Genomic DNA, 21,362 nt, shown 5'->3' with positions numbered 1-21,362 from the left:
CAAATTTGTGGAGATCGCAAACACTCTCAAACTGAACGGTGTCGACGACGATGCCATAAGGGTAAGACTTTTTCCCTTTTCATTAACTGATTCTGCTAAATAGTGGTTTGAATGTATGCCCAGAGAAAAGGTCTCCACATGGAAGGACATTGTAGCTGCCTTCCTCGACAAGTATTATCCGCCGGGCACAATTTTGAAGCTCAAAAGCGAGATCTTCTAATTCATCCAAGGCCAGGACGAACCCCTCTATGAGGCGTTTGCTCGTTTCAAAGCCCTTCTCCGAAAGTGCCCTAACCATGGTTTCACCGTGGACCACCAGGTAGGGATTCTCTATAATGGGTTTAACGAGAAAATTTGTGTTATGCTTGATTCAGGTGCAAATGGAGGGTTCTTAAGGAAGTCAGGTGAGGAAGCCATGGCAGTGATAGAGGAATTCGCCACCAACAGCAGGGGGTGATCGAAAGAAAGGAAAAGCCTAAAAAGGATAGCTGCAGTTGAAGAAGCCGAGGAAAGCTCCTTTGCAAAGGAATAGGCCGAGCTTCGAGTTAGGGTGGACCAAATGGATTCATCAAGGAAGGAGGACCCGATTCCACCAACCTCCATTATAGCAGTCTCTAAGCCTGAAACTCCTACCCCGACAGTGGAAGAAATCAACTACATGCAAGGAGGCGGCTGTTAGGTTTGGTATACTGAAAAGCATGTTTCGAGCAAGTTTCGCGCGAATAGAATCTTGCTTGTATACGTAAAACTCTACAATCCACTTTTAACCCGATTCAGTATTATTCGAGCAGTTTCGCACGAATAGAATCAGTATATTATTACATTGTGTTTGTTTGTGCATTTATAAGATGTTCTATAAACATTAAATGTATAAGAAGCAAACAAAGTCTAAGTCTTTTGCTTAGTAGACTGGTTGTGGGCGTCGTCCACTTTAAGATAACACGGTCAGATCTATGCAATGCTTTGCAAAAGAAAAAGAAGAATTTCACAACCTAGATAGGCTTAGACTACCTATCGTGAAAGGTTGCAATGTCAGTCCGCATATTTCTAAGCCTTACTGAAATAAGATGACATTGGTGTGGTATAGCACTGAACGGATCTAACAGCAAGACGTGTCTTTATGCTATCTACTGAAAGACTAGGTCTTGATAAAATATTATTTCTTAATCTACATATATTAGTATTGAGCATACGGTATTGATTATGCACTACTTTGACTTATCAAATGGTGCGGGTTTTTGGCAATTTGCTAGGGTCGACGGGGGAAGTGTCTCCCAAACGGAGTTAAATGTGATTTGGTGCCTCCTCAACAAGAAGGGATTCGACTATGGAACCCTTTTTACTATCTATGTGGATCGGATCACGAAGAAGGATGGCGGCGTCATATGTTGTGGTGGTTTGATCACGGCAATCGCCGAGCATTTGGAGGTTTCTTTCGTCGGTTTGACGGAAGATGGCGGTGAGCGCTTCATCACTTATGAGGTGATATTTTCGGTGGGGCTCTTGAAGACTGATTATTGGGGGCAAGGATTTTTCCTACAAGTGGCGGGAGATCACTTCCCCGTTCCCATCCCGCAGTTGACTAAGGTCGATGTTTTGGGCAAACCAAGCCAATTGGAAACTCAACACCCTGGCGCACCGGAGAGCCATTGAGGCTAACCCCGTCAGTGGGGAATTTAGGAAGAGGAACATCCCGGCTCGCATCCCCATCTTTGAGGCCGATGAGGACTCCGCCTTCGATGCTATCGATCACTACACCGAAGAAGGGAAGCACTCGCACGCCCAAGAGAGTCAAGTGCCGCCGCCACCGCCGCCCCAACGCCGCCAAGAAGAAGAAGAAGAGGAGGAAGTCGAGGGACATTGTCGCCGGACTAGAGCAAACCGCCGCCGCGGAAAGCCAAACCCCGATGAGGAGTTTCAAGCAAATACCTCCGCCCAACAAGGAGATATCTACTCTTACATGCAAAACGTGTCCAACACTTGGGACACCCGATGGGCGGAGCAACAAAGAGAGAACGCCTACAACCGCCAAGGATGGACGGCTCAAGGCGATTGGCGCACGGCGGAGCAACAATTTTGGAAGCAACAAAGGCTAGAAGACGTGCATCGCCGTCAACAAATTGAAGAGCTCCAAAGGATGGCCGCCGAGGCTCGACAAGAGCGCCAAACAATGAGTGGCGATATCGCCTATCTTATTGGCGCATTCGACGACCTCAATGCCCGTTTCCCTCCTCCTCCTCAAGATTGAAGAAGTCAAGCTCAATGACTATAAATGAGCATTTGTGTCATTTTTTTGGATGATTTTAAGACAATTTGTTATCTTGTTTTTGAAGATTTTTGTTTTAAGTTAAGTATTTTTGGTTTTAGTTTAATTTTTGTGCGTTGAAAATTTTTCGCAGGTTCTGGCCTCTACGCGACGACCGCCACATGTGTTGCGACGGTCCGCCACCTGCTCGCTGGAACAATCTGTTGCTGCGTGGTGACCGCCGGACATGCCGCGGCGGGCCGCCACCTGGGCGCAATTTCCAGCGCGATTTTTCGAATTTTTTCGAAATTTCGCCTCGTCAAGCCTCGACGCGAAATTTTTCAAGGTACGTTTTTTTTAAGTAGTTACTCACGTCCCTACCAACTCTAAAAAAAAAGAGAAAAAAAAAGAGAAAAATAAAATAAAATGTGTGAAAGGTTGTGAAAAGAAAAGAAAATCAAAGGATTGGAAAGTGAGTTGAAGGAGATAAATTAAGTGTTAAAAGTGTCTTGGGTTTAGAAATGTGGAGTTATATTTACTCTACTTGGGATATTTTTATTTTTAGTCACTTTTTAGCCAAATATTCCTCACCTACCAAAGAGCCTACATTACAACCAAAGATAAAGACCTTTCGGACTTTTGAAGCTTAATCACATTTAGTAGAGGAGGGAGTAGACTTTGAGCAAGCTTATGGTAAACTTTGCATGATGTATGATTTGAGTGCTTATGTACACATTATCCTTATACACTTTGAGAGTGAGAGAACACTTCCCATCTTTGGAGGTTTGCCACGTGCGAGGGCTTGAATTCAAAGTGTTCCACGAGTTAGTAATGAAAGTGCACTAATAAGCCTTGCTTGATTTGATTGCGTTAATACATGCTTAATCTATTCTTTCATCTTTTGAGGCAATTATGACATCTAGTCCTTGTGCATTCCGTGCGTCTATTCTTGTATCTTTATTATTTTGTTCGAGGACAAACAAAAATGTAAGTTTGGGGGAGTTGATACGCTCGGATTTTGCACTATTTTAAGGCCATTATTTGGTCCGTTTTTTATGTCAAAGTCACTCTACACGTCCATTATTTGCATATTTTGTCTATTTTGGTATTTTGACGTGTTTTGTGATAAATGTGCATAATTGAGCCGAAAAAGGGAGCCAAAACGCCAAGTTTGGGAATCTGGAGTCAGACGGCGACCGGCGACCGTCGCGGATGTGTCGGCGACCGCCGGCACCCGGCGGGCAGATCGATGCAGCGGTCCGCCTCGGAAAAATGTGCTTGGAAGAGAAGTCTCGCCCGGCGACCGCCGGAAGATGTGCGGCGGTCCGCCGCCGAAGGAACAGACTCTCTGGACTCCAGGCGGCGACCGCCGCCAATGTGCGGCGGCCCGCCGGAAAAAGCGGCGAATCCGAGAAACCCTAGATTTGTGCCCAGTTTTACCATATTTTGGAGATTTTTCCTTCTACAACAAGGCATGGCTTTTCCCTATATATAAGGCCTCAAGCTTCATCAAAAAGAGAGAACTTCTACTTGCAAAATACTTCATAGAGATCAAGACCTAGAGTACTTCATTGGTGCAAGGAGTTGGAGAAGGATTTCAAGAACATCAAGAACGACAAGGATTCAACCCACGGGTTTTATTTGCTTTAGTTTTATGTTCAAATTGTCTTCCCTTCATTCTATGTTTTTAGCTTATTCAACTATGTGTAACTAAACTCATAGGATTCTAGGGATGTGTTAGTAACGACTTTGGTTATACAAGTTCCGTTTTCTATTTAATATCCGTTTTGTTTTTACTTTGTTTCTTCCCTAAGTAGTTTTGATGCTGCATGATTGAGTGACACAATCGTGTATGATTTAATATAACTTGCTTCATAACTGTGACAGAGTTCTAGCGAGTTATATTCACTTAGTAGATGCTACAGTTAGCTTCCCTTAAAACGGCACTGTTAATTGAGAGTGAGGACTTTTCAAGGGTCTTAGGAGCTTTTTGGAGTTACGTGTTAGGATTGACAACCCTAATCTTGTAATCAACGTTTGTTTCGCATGAGCATAATCTAGGTGACTCGTTCTATCAAAGTAATAACTGTGATAGGGTATTGTAGTTGGAATTTTGTATAACCATAACTGTGAACACACATCCCTGGGATTCCCTTATCTCTATTGTCTTTCTCTTGATTTATTTACTTTTAGTTGATCTATGCTTTCTATTGTTTTTAGTTTTTCAAAAGTTTTCAAAACCCAATTGTTTTTCCAGATAGTATTTGAGTCTTAGTAGAGGATAGACACTTTGTGTTCATCTTCCCCGTGTTCGATATCCGGTACTAACCTTTAGCTATACTATATATACTCTGTATACTTGCAGGTTTATTTAGTGCTAATAAAAAGTGCATCAGAAGCCATTTTGATTTTTGAGTGCTACAAAAATAGTCCCTGGACTATGGGTTTATCTCGCCAATAGTCTCTGAACTTTAAAAATATCTCCACTAATCACATAAAATTGGATTTTGAACAGCATGTTTCGGGTTGGGTACACACGGTATCAGGTGCGGGATACCCGACTCGGGTATCGGGTTATACCCGACCTAGTGCGGGACGGGTATCAGGACGCTATTTCGGCTGAAATTGGGTGTGGGTGCCCATGTCGACACCCCTAATAATAATATCATATTGAAACAGTTAAAATGTGAAAAGACGAAATTGCCCAGCAGCCCAAAAGGGCATTTTCGGAAGAAAACAGTGCTAAAAGACCAATTTTGAAATAAACCCTTCGTCCAGGGACTACTAGAGATACTTTTAAAGTCTAAGGACTATTGACAAGATAAACCCATAGTCCAGGGACTGTTTTTGTGGTTCATTCTTTATTTTTTGGTTTATATTAATGCGATCTATAAATTCTATAAAATTTTATTTGTGATTTATAAAATCTGTATAATTTTATCTTTTATTGTTTCATTTACTTAATTGACATTTCCAATTTTATGTGAAGAAAATTCAATGGGTCGTGCAACACACATCATTGATACAAGTAACAAGAAATAACCAGATTAGTCATTAAGTCACGACTTAAGATTGAATATAAGGACGATAAGTTATAGTAATGGCGGAGCCAGATGAATATACAAGTAACAAGAAATAACCAGATTAGTCATTAAGTCACGACTTAAGATTGAATATAAGGACGATAAGTTATAGTAATGGCGGAGCCAGATGAATATAGAACTAAGTAGTAATTAGAATTACTAATTAATACGTTGATAAAATAATTACCCTAAGGTGATGTTCGATTAGTTGTACAAAATTAGACAAAGATACATTATAGGATTAAGTATTGAATAAATCATGGAGATTAATTTACTTAAATACCCTTATTACCTCATGCATCATCAACCCCAATTTATTGAGTAGTGATGTTGTTCAATTTAATGACAACTAGACACTATCAGTTTCCATGTGTTATTTCTCTTTAATTTGATTACAATTTGTTTTATCTTTCTATTATCATGCTTATTTTCTTTTCTGTTGGGACTTGTGAATATAGAAATTCACAAAAATCATGAACTCTAACACCATCTCCCAATTTTTTCCCCCTCTTTTTAGTCGCCATTCGTGATTTTCTCTACTTTCATTTGACAGTTCCATAAGTAGTGCCATCTTCATTCATGAGATAAATGCAAGTAAGCATGTTTATTTGGAGAGAGAAAGATAGAAGTAAATGCAAAGAAAATGGAGAAATTTGTCTTCCGCCTAGACAATTTTTGTCTCAGGGTCGGGGGGGAGGTGTGATCTAGAGTCATGCATTTAGTATCAGGCCTCGAAAATAAGGAACTCAGTTGTCTTGCAAACTGAACACCGGATTCCATGGTTTGTGGTGAATAACGGCAACCTAATGGGGCCTAAGATGTTCGTTTTTATGCAGTATTTTTATTATTTAAATGCTTTCTCATTTTAATTGTTTAGTTCTGCTTTAGTAGTTAATAACCAATCATTACCCATTAGTCTTGATTGACTGATAGTGGTTGAGAGCCATATTGCAGTACTCAGAATCAGAATATTAGTGGATACGATATTCGTACATACGTGTAGCTATTATGTACTGATCAAGTGATGTATATTTTTAATGCTAAGAAAAAAATATGTACTCAATGTCACAAGAAAACAAAAGGTTATGAGTTCTATTAAGCATCATGTTTATTAGTTATGAAAATTTTACTCGAATGCATACTCTTATGGGCTTATGAAGCTCACACGGTCACACCTCCCTCGATTTTCTTTTTCATATTATTATTTTTTATTTCACCATATCAAACATGCAATTGCTGATCACTAGCTCCCTGATTCAATGACATGTTAGAATTTTCAACATATGTATATAAGAATATTCTGGTTCGTAATCCAGTGGCGGATCCATGGAGGAGCAGGAGGGGGCGACCGCCCCTTTCCGGCGACTCGCTACCATGGATCCGAACGTAAATTTTCCATATATGCCCTCTCTGATAGCTTCCGGCGTTGCCCCTCCCCTCTTCGTTAGCTTCTGATAAATTTTATTTTGCCCCTTTCATTTTAGGATCCTGGATCTGCCACTGTCGTAATCATTATATACTACTCTTTTCGGTTCTCATTAGAAGACTCGTCTTGCCATTTTCATTCGGCCTCCATTAGAAGTTTCATTTCACTTACTTGATAAATGTAACTCATTTTCGACTAACTCACATAATTCACATTCTATTCTAAAATTAATATCTAAAACTACGACTCATACTCCACTAAATTTTTCTATCACTTTCAATTATAAAGTAAAACAATTTCTCAAAACATGTATCGGTCAAAAAATACTCTAATAGGGCCCGGAGGGACTAATAGATCTGAATTAAAAATTGTATTTTACCCAGAAATCACCGTCTTATACATTTAGTAAAATATATTTTTGAAGAGACAAACTTTTTGGCACGGAGTTTAAGAAATGAATGTTGAGTGTGTTAAATAAATTAGGGGTGGCAAAATGGGTAGCGGGTAATGGATTATTCCCATTTCGACCCGATACCCGCCGGGTATTGGGTACCCGCTACCCGACGATAATGAGAAACATGGCGGGATCGAGTAGTGTGTTTTAGAGTTTTGCGGGTATGGATATACCCGTTAGTCCCGATAATACCCGATATTATTAGTATTAGCTATATACAACTTTTTAATACTTTATAAAATCTAAAAGTTCTAAGAGTTTTTTTGAAATATTTTCATATTTCAACAAACATACATTTGAAAACTCACCAGAACTAGCTATAGAATGTCCCCTCACTTTTATTCTCTATCTATTCAAAGCTTACAATCAAAATTGATACAATTAATTTTGATTTGCATTTAATTTTGAATTTGGAATTTGGAAATGTGCAAATTATATATTAAAATATACAAATATGATGTACATACATACTCTGATCATATTTTGATTATTTTCAGTAAGTGAGACTAGAAATCACCACATTTGTGCATAGTTGATAGTTGGAATTTTTGCATGAAGATTGAAGAACAAATTAAAAATAAAAAATCTAAAATCATAGTGCGGCAACAATCTAAAAATTCATTACTAAAAAAAACTCAAAGCATAAGTAATTGGTTTCATGAACTCAACCTTTGGTTTGAAGAATTTTCTGCACGATTGAAGGGTCATACTCAGCATTCGGGTTTCGGGTCGGGTACGGGTACCCGCAATGTCGGGTACGGGATACCCGACACGAGTATCAGGTAATCCCGATATGTTGCGGGGCGGGTATTGGGACAACAAATTTAGCTGAAATCGGGTATGGGTACCCGACTTGTCGGGTGAGGGTACCCGCAGATAACCTATTTCGCCACCCCTAAAATAAATATATAAAAAAAGTAAGAAAGAGAAAAAGGTAGAAAAAATAAAGTAAACGGTGAATAAAGTAGAGAAAATAAAGTAAGAGAGAGTAAAGTAAAAAAGAGAAAAAAGTTATTATTTATGTAAATGACTCAATTATGAAGGAACTTTTTGAAATAGAAAAATGACTCAATTATAAGAGAACAGAGAAAGCATTATATTATGAATTGAGTAAGAACTCTTGTACAAAGACAAGAGGAACATGAGAGTTAGACAGAGGATAAAGTTAAGAGGTAAAGTAGGCCAAAAAGTTAAGTGTATAATGCTCCCTTCTTTTGTCAAATAGGGGTCCCGTTTTTTTATAAACTTGAATTTTTAAAAATTGATCGATTTTATAAAAGACAGGGTAAAAAAATTAGTGGAAGGTGGACCTACTTTTTATATTGATTTTATAATAAAATATGAGTGAAATGGATTATTGGAATGTAGGGTTCATTAGGCAAAAATGGTAAAAGTGAAATGAGACATCTATTGGCTAACGGAGGGAAAAGGAAAAATGAGACATTTGGCGGATGGGAGTATTAGAAATGAGTCACTCACTCCTTTAAAAGACCTTAAAAGGTGAAGAGTTATCTATGCTTATATAGATGAGACAAAATTAATATCAAGTCGATATGTGATAAGATTTAAGAGATATTTAACACACCCCAAACATTTGGCTTAAAATATACCTTGTCCCTTAAAAATAGAAACTATTTCTATTTTAGGTCGTCTCTGAAAAATTGAAACTCTCTTAACTTTCTATTTTAGGAAGTGACCACAACCCACTAACTCTATCTCCAGTACTTTTTCTCTTCATGTTACTTTATTCATTTTTCTTCTCTCTTTTAATTTACCAATTCTTCTATATTATTTTACCAACTAAGCATTAAAACTTGCGGCGTTTCAAAAATTTATACTCCCTCCGTCCCTGAGAATTTGTCACTTATTTTCTTTTTCGTCATTCCCTAAAAATTTGTCACATTTCACTTTTACCATTTTTTTTAGTGGACCTCATATTCCACTAACTCATTCATACTCATATTTTATTATAAAACTAATATATAAAAGTAGGATCCACCTATAAATAATTTTTTCAACCTACTTTCTATTACATTTCTTAAAATTCGCGTCGGGTCAAATGGTGACAAATTATAAGGGACAGAGAAAGTATTTTTTAAGGACGAAAGTAGTATAAACGTAGACTTCCACCTGACACTTGAGGTAAATAAGACAAGAGATTATCAACTTTATGTCCCCTCTAATATCATTGATTTAAGAGATTTTGAACGTAAAATTTGTTATTGTGTATATGATGTGAAATTACAAAATTTGTTAATTTAATAAAGTAAAAGTTAAGAGATAAAAGTTGTTTGTAACCCCTCTTTCAGATTTTATTGAGGCGAAAAGGGTAGTAAGGATTAGGTTATGATTTTGGTGGGCTTTTATTTCTTTGTTTTCTTTTTTTATTGGAGTCTGTTTTTGTTATTTGTAGTTGAGTATCAGCAATGAGTTTTCTTCAATGCGTTTTTTTATCGAATTATTGCAGCTATTCATCGGCTTATTGCTTTGTTTTTGAAGGTTCTAATTATTTTATGTTAGTTTACTATTTGATGGGATGCATTTTTAGCTTATTCAATAACTTGATGTTTGAATGATTTTTGAAGGTTCTAGTTATTCTATATTTATTTAATCATTGATATTTATATTCGTAACAATATTATGAATCGGTTAGTAGTCAGTTGAATCCGACCCAATTGATATATAGCTCCAGATTTGCTTATGGTTTTGAATTTTTTTTTAACTCATATTCACACATGGATCTTATCGTTGTATAACATAAATTAATTAGTGTGGACGGAATTTAAAATTAATGATGCGTCGAATAATCTAAAAGCAAAAGGGCCGTAGCGTGTCAGTTGATTACCACTATCCAAAGCTTTTCCTATGTATATTGCCTTCATCACGAAGTTATTCGCGTGAATCATACTCCACAAATTGACTCGGATCATTTTTTTTCTTTAAAAATAGTTATAATTATTATTGTGTTCCCACTCATAAATCTCGATCATTTTAAATAATTAGTAAAATTTTAACTTAAATGATAGTAATTTTTAAATAATCAATCTTATATTTCATCGATCCATCTCATTAGTCGAAATAACCGCCCTCTTAATACATTGTAAATAAATTTCTATTATTTTGAGAGACCACAAAAAATCATACTAGTACTACATTTAATCTTAAAAATATTCACAGTGTCGTCAAGTCAACTGAAAACTCCAAGAAGACGTCTAAATTTCTAATTCAATAGAAAATTAATAAATGTAGAAAATGTCGAATTTCAAAAACTATATTCCAGTGTATAGTGTTTAGATTATGAAGCCAAGTAACCCTTCTTTAACTATGATATATGTGTGTGTGTCGTAAAAGATGGATCTTAGCTCGAGGTTTGTATTCTGTTTATAAAGAAAAAGAAAAAAGAAAATTATAAAAGGTCATCATTTATTTTCAATTTATTTTAAAATGAAATTTTAGAAATTTAAAGTTTGTAAGGGTTGAGAATATTCTTAATTTGGGACGTCATAGAATTGTTGTCGGACGACGAGTCCACATAGGCAAATCACGGCGGCCACTACATCAACTTCAAATAATTTACTACTCCACTAAAACAAATTGAAATTTTTATGTACTCATCCAAAAATACATTTTGCATACAATTTATAAATTAGTTGAAATTTTATGTATTTGTGGACCACTTAACCCACTGAATTAAAAGATTTACTACTATGTTAACTATTACGCAAATATTTGTATATTCTAATGGATGATGTGTCCGCTTGTGTGTGATGCACAAATCATTAATTTATTTTTATATAAATTCAAAATTTGAGTCTCCTTAAACAAAGTCTTTATCAACAATTTGCAATAAAATTACTAAAACCAACACGATTCATATTATACAGTACAAAAATAAAATACTAAAAAATATCATTACATATTCAAGATCAGATTGAAGCAAAATATCGTAATCTTTACTTCTGATTTTAAATCTTGTGAGTCTAAATCTATAAATCTAAGCCTGAATATGGCATAAATCAAAATAGTATATAAAAACAAATTTAAGAGATGAATAGCAAAAAAACATTTCGCATTCCATGCTTAATTATATATTCTGTCTTCCTTTATATAGTGAAATGTGAATGCAGAAAATTTTGGAATTTAACTACTCCTATTTTTACAAATTATGCATTAAAAATTAAAATATAACAATTCTAATCATAATTATATAAATTTTATCTAAACTCACATTTTATATATGCATATATTATAAGTAGTTATTTGATACTAAATATTAGTTGAACCACTACCCTTATTAATTAAATATTGAAAAGTAAAAGAGGGAATAAGATATCGGAAATTAGCAGTGGATTGCCAAGTGAATGATTTCAGTCGTTTCATTCGTACCAAACAAGCCCTTAGACCATTTCCATTTCCATTTCCATTTCCACAGCTCTTTCCTCTCTTTCTTTCTCTTCTCTTGGACTGGACATTGGAAGGATTCCATTTACCTGCATTCCTCTAAAGATCCAACCTTTCTTGGATTCTCTCGCTCCCATGTTCACGATCTCATGTTTTCATATTCCAACTTGGTGTTCTTGAAAAAGGAATGATCTTTTGAGGATTTCTCAGCTGGTTTTATTTCAATTTTGACTTGGTGTCTGAGTTCCGATTTCGGGAGCCCCCCTTTTCATTCTCGAACTAGACTGGTTAGTTTTATACCCGAATTTCATATACTAATTTGTCGAGTTGCAGCTAAAGTGAGTAGAATTAGAATGTTATCCGGTGTTTAATACAGTATGCTTTTACTTGTTGGTTTCATATTTCATTTTTTGACATAATCTTATTCTGATTATTTCCTCATGATAGTTTGGCTGTAACTTTAAAAATGGTTAATCATGTCTTCTGTTTACTGATTGTCTTCATGCTATGTGCTTTCAATCTGATTTTGTTTGTTCATGTCATTGTATTGATCAATGTGGTTTGTTTTCAGGTAGCATATGGCTAATGGGGCAGCGGTTGCTGAGAGGGCTACCAGTGACAAGCTGGCTGCTCCAGATTGGGCAGTAAATATCGAGCTTTGCGATACGATAAATATGGATCCTAGGTATACCTACTGCTCTCCTTTGCAAATCTGCTTTAGTTGCAACTGCTAAACTGTTTGGTGATGATAATTGATAACTGATTAGAATGTGAGATCAAATACTCTTATCTGCCTTTTTTTGAGTTTTGAAATTCTGTTTTGAGTGGATGAGGTGAATTTCTGGATCTAATATCATATCTGGATCAAAAATATCAGGCAGGCGAAGGAGGCACTAAAGATAATCAAGAAAAGACTGCGGAGTAAAAGCCCTAAAATTCAGCTCCTTGCACTGTTTGTAAGTATTTCTTCAACTTTTCTGGGTTCTGAGAGAAATGCCTGCTCAATCCACTTAAATGGTTATGCCAAGTTAATAAGTGATGTTTCTCTTTGATAAGTTTACACCCCTGCATTTCCAAGCATGCAAAGAATTGTTGTAAAAGTTGACATAACTGGTTTATGCCCTCTTTTTTTGGCTTAAGAAGGGTCTTAGAAATAAGAGACTCCCATTGCTTGTCCAACATAACGATGGAATTACTTGCATGTCATTTATTGAGTGTACATTAAAGATATGGTACGTCTCTTATATATCGATTTATTCATTCTTTTGGTTAATTCTGGTTCTATACATATATGTTCTTTGTGCATGGTCTACATCACGATTGAGTTATCTCAGCTAAAAAAGGCGTCTACTGCTACATAATTTAGGTGGTAGATACTCTGAGCAAAAACTGCGGGGAGCTTATATTTCAGCTTATTGTTGAGCGGGATATTCTGCGTGAGATGGTCAAAATTGTAAAAAAGAAGGTACTGTATCCTTTTTATGCGCAACTTTTCTTGTATATTCTTGAATGGATCTCAATTTTCTTATAATGCATGTTTCAGCCTGATTTAAATGTGAGGGAGAAGATACTTGTGTTGATTGATACTTGGCAAGAAGCTTTAGGCGGCATGAGTGGAAGGTTTCCCCAATATTTTTCTGCTTACAATGAACTGAAGGTGACTAAAGTCTCTCCTTGTTTCTTACTTATCTTATCTTACTCTAGAGCTGTGTCCACTTTGTTATTTTAAGGTCGTTTTATTGTGTAGAGTAGAGTAATCCCTGGTATTTAAGTTATAACTGCGCTCCATGAATGGGCACTTTTATATTCCTCTATGCTGTCAGTTTTTGACGTTGATACCTGAAGAGAAGTGAGGGACTAGTTAGGTGGCATAGGGTCTTTTACTTGCGGGAACAAGTTTTCTTGTGGTTTTTCCTTCTCTTTTTGAGGAATGAACCACGAACATTATCGAGTCTGGTTTTATTTATCTGAATTCTTCTAGGCTTGGCGTTATATGTTTTTTTCAAAAATATGCAGCTTGCTGGTGTTGAATTTCCACCCCGAGAGGAAGCCAGTTTAACATTGTTCGAACCACCAAAAACACATACCATATCTGAGACTACTTTCCCATGTGAGGATGCAGGCATTGGATCATTGTTGGAATCTGATGCCTCTGGACTCAGGTACATGCTACTCTAGTTGTTCTTATTTTACGTATGGTGTTTTATTTTCGCTTTGTGAGTCACTTCAAATGCTTGAGATGCTTTTGATCAAAACATGAATTTTCATGTTTTTGTTTTCACCATTCAGCCTGGGGGAGATTCAGACTGCTGAGGGACTCACTGACGTTCTTATGGAAATGCTGACCGCCTTGGATCCAAATAATTCTCAGGTTGAATTATGTTATCCTTTTTTTCACTCCATTAATATTTGGTGAATAACTGATTCGTGATTTTTGTAACTCAATCAATTTATCATCACCATAGGGAGTGAAGGACGAGATCATTGTCGACTTGGTAGATCAGTGTCGTTCATTCCAAAAACGTGTCACAGTTCTTGTGAATGAGACCACGTAAGATTCTAAAGTTCTTTTTCTGCATAGCTGTTGGCTGAGTTGTAAGGTAAATTGCAACTTTTCCTGCCTTTTGCAGAGACGAAAACCTTCTATGTAGAGGATTAGCGTTGAATGACAGCTTGCAGGGAGTTCTTCGTTTCCATGATGATATTGCCCGTGGAACTCCCCCAGTTCCAGTGGGGAAAATAGAAGCTCCGATTGCACCTCTTATGAATGTGGATCACGAAGATGAAGAATCAGAAGACGATTTTTCTCAGCTGATGTGCAGGTTTAAAACAAATTCTTCTGCGTAACGAGACTACTTTTTCCAAGTTTATAATGTTTTGTTTCGTTAAAATTTGCAGATCATCGAGGGATGTATTGAAAGGGCAAGCACGAAAGACCGAGCCTGCACATTGCAGCCCTATTCTTCCTCCAACAAAACCAACTAGCACAGATTCTGGCAAAGTTGGATATCTCAGTGACAACAAGCGTTCGTCTAGTGCTGTTCCGGTTCACTCAAGCAGTAAAAAATCCTTCCCTCCACCAAGTCCAACGCATTCTTCATCTTCTGACGACGATTTCATCAACCCCACAGCATCCGCACTTGCTCCAACACCACAAGCACTCAACGGAGCAGCTGCAACGAGCAAATATGCGGATCCCTTACCACTTGCAGGTAACCACCTTCTGCCTCCGCCACCAATCAGGTATAGCCAGAGGCAGCAGTTTTTCAAGCAAAGAGACGCAAATGGTGGCGGTGCATCAAGCTCAAGTAGTCGGTCTTCTGGCTCCTCTTTTGACAGCCTGATCGGGCAGACCAAGAATATGTCGCTCAGATCGCCACCGGGTGCCACCGAGCAAGAAAAGTCTGATGATGCTCTTTTCAGAGACTTGGTTGAATTTGCTAGAGCCAAGTCATCATCACCCAGACCAGATAGGTCAGTGTGACAGAAAATGTAGTTGGCTGTGAGTTTGGGTTGCTGTACCTTCTTCCTCCATTACTAGAACTCTTGAAATGGAGTATATATTTCTGGGTTTAGGAGAACTTAGGTGTATCTGCTTATTGGTGATGTAAATCTGTCCCTTTCCCACCTCTCTAAATGTCAATTTAAGTGTGTATTCTTATAAATTTTAAGATACCTATACTATTTTCATTCATTTTAGGTGTGTGGATTGTTTAGTACTTTAATGCTACTGTATTATATACTATGTGTATATATACAGAAATATTTATACAGGATATTAATTTTGCTTGAAGTGAGAATACAAGAACCAATTGCACTGGTGCACTTATCTGTAGTGAAAGTCTTAATCATTTGCATTTTAATACTATTAATACTACCAATGGTAATGTTGTTTACTTTGTAGATATTTTATATACAAGAGATAATAGTCATTTAAAGTTTTGATCAAATTCTGGTATGATCCACAAATTTTAAGATTAGACGATAATCAAATATGAAGTTTTATTTTTCTTTAATTGCCTCATCTATGCACAAATCGACATTTTTTTGTAATGTTAAAAATGACACTATTTCAATCATATAAGAAGAGGAATATAATAAAAAAAGACTTAAATTAGTGAAACACATCGTTTGAATATCGATAAAAAATGACATTTTGTGCATGGACGAGACAATTAAGAAAAATTGAAATTTCCTAATTTAATATCTTAATTTCAAAATACGTGAGACATACCAATATCTGACAAAACTTCATAATAAATCGCTAGTACTACTTATTATATATTTGGGTTAATTTCAAAATACGTGAGACATACCAATATCTGACAAAACTTCATAATAAATCGCTAGTACTACTTATTATATATTTGTGTATTGTTCCCAGGACAAAAAAAAAATGGTTGTCATAATAGCCAATACCTATCCACTCGTACATATAACTCTTGATGCTACTGTAGGATATAGTTGTTGGGATGACGACATTTTAAGTTAAAATAATGAAGAAATTTAAGTTAAATCTCAAAATGATATAAATATAAAATTTAATATTATAGTTTAGTAATCATTTATAAAGTTAACCCAAATTAAATAGTACCATTCAAATTAAATTGTTTATATCTCTTAAAAACATTTGACTCTATCAACAAATTAACATGATCCATGGTTTAAAAAATAAATAGAGGAAGAAAGTTTATTGGAATGTAGGTTACACTAACACCCAAAAATTAAATAAACGGAATATGATACAAATGGAGTGTTTTATTACTCCGTATTATACTTGTATCGCTAGATTTTTTTATGTAATAAGTTGTGGGCTTTTATATTCATTTTTATTTTTATTTTTATTTTTATTTTTATTGTCGGGTCTAATAATAGAAAAGGAGGAAACGAGCCTGAAGAAAAAGCCCTAGAAAATTATCCATTCTCCTCACGCCTGAACTTCCCCAACCTCCATTCAAGAAATATTTAAAAGCTTGAAGCTTCACACCATTGCGAAAAATCACAGTAAAATTTGGAACACTGTAGATTCAAATTTTGGAAAAAATTTCTGAAGAAATCAGTCGTCTTTTGTAATTTTCCCCAAAAATTGGGATACAGACGAAGATAAGATAATTGGCGGCGAGATGATAGGAAAGGAGAGCGATGCAAGCTGTGAAACGGCTATAGTGAAGGAAGATGGACACGAAATTGGTAAACCGGACAGAGAAGCAAGCTGTGAAACGGCTACAGTGATGAAGGAAGAGGGAGAAGAAAAAGCAAATTTGGATGGCATAGAGAGAGAAGAGGAGTGGGACGGAGAGGAAGACGACGATGAGTTTTACCTATCATCAGACTCGGAAATAGCGGAGGCGTTGGACTTTCTGGACGCGAGAGAAGATGCGGAGGGCGGAATACTTGATGGATCCTTCACGCCGCTGCACACGCGCCGCCCCAACGCTCACGGTGGGCTCCACTCTCGCCCGAACAACTCTTCTCTTCAGCCCATATCAAATAAGTCGCAGAAAGTTGCCAATCACATCAGGGCTTCGCCTTTGGAGGTATTGACCTCAAGGGATAAAGATTGTCTTTTTATTTTGCATTTTTGTTGAATTTGTGGCGTGTAGTGTTTGTGTTCTGCTGATTTTCAGGAATTTTGTATTCCATGATTGATGAATTATCCAGGTTCTGTGTTTTCGGATTGCAATTGGATTCTGGAAACATTTAAGTGTAGTTTATCTTGTATATGTATTTGTGCCATTGTGTGTGTTGTTCAAATTGGACTTTTGAGTGTACCCTTTATGGCATTTAGAAACTGTTATGGATGTTTTATACGGAGTATTTTGGTGATTGCTTGTCTGCTTTTTAGTTTCATATCGTGCTCATTGGTTGTGATGATGTGCAGGAGTGGGAAGGAAGGTTTGATGTTGGTATGTCAAACTCTGTTACCACTGCAATTCGTGGCAGTGTTCGCGATATGGCTATTGGTAAAACAAGGACAACTGAGAAAGCAGATCGCGCAACAGTCGAGCAGGTATATCGTGTTTGGTAGAAAAACATTGAATGTGCGGGCTTTTAGATCTTTTTCTTAGGTCTGCTTCCTTGTTTATTGACAATTAATTTCATTCTTGGGAGCTGATTGTTGCAACATTTTGCATGACATTACTGTGATGGAGTCATCACGGAGTAGCAGGATGGTATCAATTGCATTTCTATTGGAACTATACTCTTATACTTAGAAATCTCTTCTCAGGCAATTGACCCTAGAACCCGTATGGTTTTATTCAAGATGCTTAACAAGGGTATCTTTAATGACATAAATGGCTGCATTTCCACTGGAAAAGAAGTAAGTGCAAACACTCCTTTCTGGATAAAATTCTTTTAATATTCTTATTTTTGCAACAGTCTTGCATATTGTGTATGTGTATTATCCAGGAAGTCCCAAGTGGTTGAGCTTTTTATCTCATTGCTTAGTGAAGGTGAAAGTTGAACTTTGAGCCTCATATTGTTTTTTACTTTCTTCTCTGCTCCAACAGGCCAATGTATATCATGCTACTAAATCCGATGGTCAGGAGCTTGCTATCAAGGTTTACAAAACATCAGTCCTTGTATTCAAGTATGTGACCATTTTGGTTCATCCCCAGTAACTTTTTCTATGCCCCTTGCTATAAAACTCGTTATAGAATGAAAATGTACTTGAACTATTAGATTGAATAAGAAAAGGGAAAATCGTCATATTAACTCTTCGACTATTTTTCACATTTGTGGAATGAATCACTTACTGGTTTCCTTCTTGCGGATGTTGGGCAGTGGGGATGGTCTTGCAATTAACATGTTTATTTTTGTTAATTATTTTCCCTCAAAAAATCTTCATATGTTCTTATGTTTCCTGTGTCTTGCTTGCCTTCAACTATTGTGTGGAGGTGATTAGTTCACCAATAATGGCGTTTATCTTATCTCCTCTTGGAACCAACAGGGATAGGGATCGCTACGTACAAGGAGACTACAGATTTAGACATGGATACTGCAAGCACAATCCTCGAAAAATGGTTAAAACATGGGCTGAGAAAGAAATGAGGAATCTCATGAGGTAATCTTCTGAAATTCTGCATTGCTCCTTTATGTTAAAATAAAGAAAAAATTGCGAGTTCTGTTCTGCACTTCAATCGGCAGCAGATTCCCTTTAAACATGGTGATGTGCCTCAAGAAAACTCTTAAGGAATTGATGCAGTGAAACTAATTTTTTTCTCTGATTTGTTTCAACTCCTGCCTAAACCTGAAGGCTAAGAGCAGCAGGAATACGGTGTCCAGTTCCAATACTTTTGAGACTCCATGTTCTGGTGATGGAATTTATAGGTACTTTTGCTGTGTTTGGTGATTGTGGTACTTATATTGCATGTATCTATATCTCATCTCATAAATTTTGTCAGATTTGGTTATCAGCAAAAGCGTGATGCCTAAATTTGATTTTTTATTTCTCCAACACAGGCAAGGCAGGCTGGGCTGCTCCTAGGCTCAAAGCTGCTGATTTATCTGACGACAAGCTACGCGAATGTTATGTTGAGGTCATTTCTGCTGCCTGTTAAAATATTTCCCGTTCCTTTTTTTCTGAAATAAATAAGTAAATAGAAAACTGACTGCTGCCTTTACCTTCTCAATGCCAGATGATTATGTCGATGCGGACATTATATCAGAAATGTAAGCTAGTGCACGGAGACCTTAGTGAGTATAATATACTTTATTATGAGGTAATCTTTTTTTCTTTTCTTCTCATATTGAATAACAGAATAAGTACCATTTTCCAAACATATACATCTATTACTAGTTTAATTGATTTATTGTATTATGCAGGGCCACTTGTATATTATTGATGTGTCACAATCAGTTGATCTCGACCATCCTCATGCCCTTGATTTCCTTCGAGAGGATTGTATCCATGTTTCAGTATGTGCCTCTCCCGATTATTTCCCTTGGTTACACTTTCCTTGTTTACTTTATGTTGTATGTACCGAGTTTTATAACTTGTTCACTTGCATACAGGATTTTTTCAAGAAACATGGGGTTGCTGTTATGACAATACGGGAATTGTTTGATTTTATAGTTGATCCCACTATTGATGATGACTCTGTGGATAGTTATCTAGAAGAGGTACAGAAACTTCAACCCAAACAGATGCAATCTGAACTCATATCTCTTTAACGACTTGTGACATTCTTCCTCTTGTTTATATGCACTAATCGATAGGTGCAAAAAAAGATTTTAGCTAGAGGCAATGAGATCTCAGCTGAAGAAGAAATCGCAGATTTAGTATTTGTCCAGGTTTGTGATTTCATACACCTCTTCATATACATCTTCAAATATTCTGGTAAAACCTACCTATTTGATACATCTTCACATATTGTGGTAAAAACTGACCTATTTCTGGCGTTTGAACATATATTAGCAATGTTGCAAATTACAAAATAATTTGCTGTTTGTTGCCAGACATACATTCCGAAGACCCTGGATGATGTAAAGCACGCAGAGGAGGACGTGCAACGTATTATCAGTGGGAAGGACACCGGAGAAATGTACTATCAGACGATCACAGGTCTCAAGTCGGCCCTTACTGTGAACAATTCTTCGCAAGTAGAATCGGGGCAGCAGCAATGCGATGGTAAACTTGAAAATGAGGGCCACGTCGAAGGAGAATCAGAAGAAGAAGAAGAAGAAATGGAGGAGAGTGAGGGGGACTCTGAGTCTGACTCAGAAGACGGTTCCTTTTCTGATGGTGATAAGCAGACGCCGGCAGAGAGGAAAACAGCCAGAAAGAAGAACAAGAAGAAAGTGAAGGAAGAAAAGAGAGAGTCGCGCAAGAACAAAGTACCAAAAGCTGTTAAGAAGAAGAAGAAGAAGTTGGCAAAAGCCAAGAAGACTCGTTGAGAAACAAAGCCAAAGGCTTGATTGTCGAGCAGTTTTAGAGAGTTTCGTGTGTTTCGAGTTCTTGGATCGAACTTGTTACATGTTCCGATAGCAGTTTTCCCTCGGCATAGGTTGTTTACGCACATTGAGATGAGATCATATGGGAGCATTTTTGGGAGCTTTTCTTCTTCATGCGATCAGTTGTCAATTTGTGAATTATGCAAAGTGAAAATGGTTAAAAAAATAGCTGAAAAACGACACTCTTTCCTTCAGTATATGTTTGTGTATCCTAGAATAGGAGCTTTATTTTATTTCCTACTTTGTTCTTTGTTCGCTTAATTTTTCCTACTTTATTCTTTGTTTTCTTAATTTTTTAAACAACATTACGTAAATTTGTTCTTTGTTCACTTAATATTTCCTACTTTATTCTTTGTTTTCTAAATTTTTTAAACAACATTACATAAATTCACGGATGTAATCAAATACCAATCATATATCTGATACAAACTGTAAACTTTATTTATGTCATATCTATGGTTATAAGTGAGTTGAATTTCTATGTCAACGGATACAACAATACTGTCAACAAGAGCCGTATATGGAACTTGATTTTTATATAGCTATATGCATATATATGCGTTCCTAATTTATCTCCAATCTCCCAAACTACATGTAAAACTCTAACTTTTTCTATCTTTTTATTTATTCTTGAAAGGACATAGTTTGCGGACCCTGAAAATTTTTTGCTTTCATTTCTTTTGTCGAGACAATGATTTTATAAAATTGGACTCAAACAATTATTATGTCACTAGTTTAATTAAAACCATTTATTAAGAGCCCAAAACATATTTTTATTATTTATTTTGAAGCCCACTT

The 21,362-nt window shown here is 36.5% G+C and overlaps 2 protein-coding genes across 2 annotated transcripts; both read left to right on the top strand.

Moving 5' to 3' along the window:
* Window positions 1-11,579: 11,579 nt before the first annotated feature.
* LOC125219213 (TOM1-like protein 4) lies at window positions 11,580-15,402 on the top strand. Its single transcript, XM_048121126.1, has 10 exons — window positions 11,580-11,896; window positions 12,181-12,294; window positions 12,487-12,565; window positions 12,976-13,074; window positions 13,153-13,266; window positions 13,626-13,771; window positions 13,899-13,980; window positions 14,075-14,160; window positions 14,240-14,431; window positions 14,508-15,402. Exons 2-10 carry the CDS (start codon window positions 12,188-12,190, stop codon window positions 15,091-15,093), a joined length of 1,491 nt encoding a protein of 496 aa, XP_047977083.1. The 5' UTR covers window positions 11,580-11,896; window positions 12,181-12,187; the 3' UTR covers window positions 15,094-15,402.
* A 1,105-nt stretch (window positions 15,403-16,507) lies between these two features.
* Window positions 16,508-20,797, top strand: LOC125223030 (serine/threonine-protein kinase RIO1-like). Its single transcript, XM_048125978.1, has 12 exons — window positions 16,508-17,146; window positions 17,491-17,619; window positions 17,839-17,931; window positions 18,122-18,201; window positions 18,562-18,675; window positions 18,868-18,941; window positions 19,074-19,150; window positions 19,250-19,333; window positions 19,437-19,529; window positions 19,626-19,733; window positions 19,830-19,904; window positions 20,070-20,797. Exons 1-12 carry the CDS (start codon window positions 16,733-16,735, stop codon window positions 20,505-20,507), a joined length of 1,779 nt encoding a protein of 592 aa, XP_047981935.1. The 5' UTR covers window positions 16,508-16,732; the 3' UTR covers window positions 20,508-20,797.
* The last annotated feature ends 565 nt before the right edge of the window (window positions 20,798-21,362 follow it).

Source organism: Salvia hispanica, chromosome 4 (genome assembly GCF_023119035.1).
Source record: "Salvia hispanica cultivar TCC Black 2014 chromosome 4, UniMelb_Shisp_WGS_1.0, whole genome shotgun sequence".
NCBI lineage: Eukaryota > Viridiplantae > Streptophyta > Magnoliopsida > Lamiales > Lamiaceae > Salvia > Salvia hispanica.
The sequence above is the reverse complement of the archived record's forward strand: the minus strand, read 5'-3'. Positions and strand labels throughout refer to the sequence as shown.

What these genes read in the sequence shown, in the direction of transcription:
- LOC125223030 (XM_048125978.1), top strand. Translation starts at nt 16,733, where the DNA reads ATGATAGGAAAGGAGAGCGATGCAAGCTGTGAAACGGCTATAGTGAAG. An exon ending in ATAATATACTTTATTATGAG is followed by an intron (nt 19,334 to 19,436) that starts GTAATCTTTTTT and finishes TGTATTATGCAG; the next exon opens with GGCCACTTGTATATTATTGA. An exon ending in TGGATAGTTATCTAGAAGAG is followed by an intron (nt 19,734 to 19,829) that starts GTACAGAAACTT and finishes ACTAATCGATAG; the next exon opens with GTGCAAAAAAAGATTTTAGC.
- LOC125219213 (XM_048121126.1), top strand. Translation starts at nt 12,188, where the DNA reads ATGGCTAATGGGGCAGCGGTTGCTGAGAGGGCTACCAGTGACAAGCTG. An exon ending in TCAAAATTGTAAAAAAGAAG is followed by an intron (nt 13,075 to 13,152) that starts GTACTGTATCCT and finishes TGCATGTTTCAG; the next exon opens with CCTGATTTAAATGTGAGGGA. An exon ending in TTTTCTCAGCTGATGTGCAG is followed by an intron (nt 14,432 to 14,507) that starts GTTTAAAACAAA and finishes TAAAATTTGCAG; the next exon opens with ATCATCGAGGGATGTATTGA.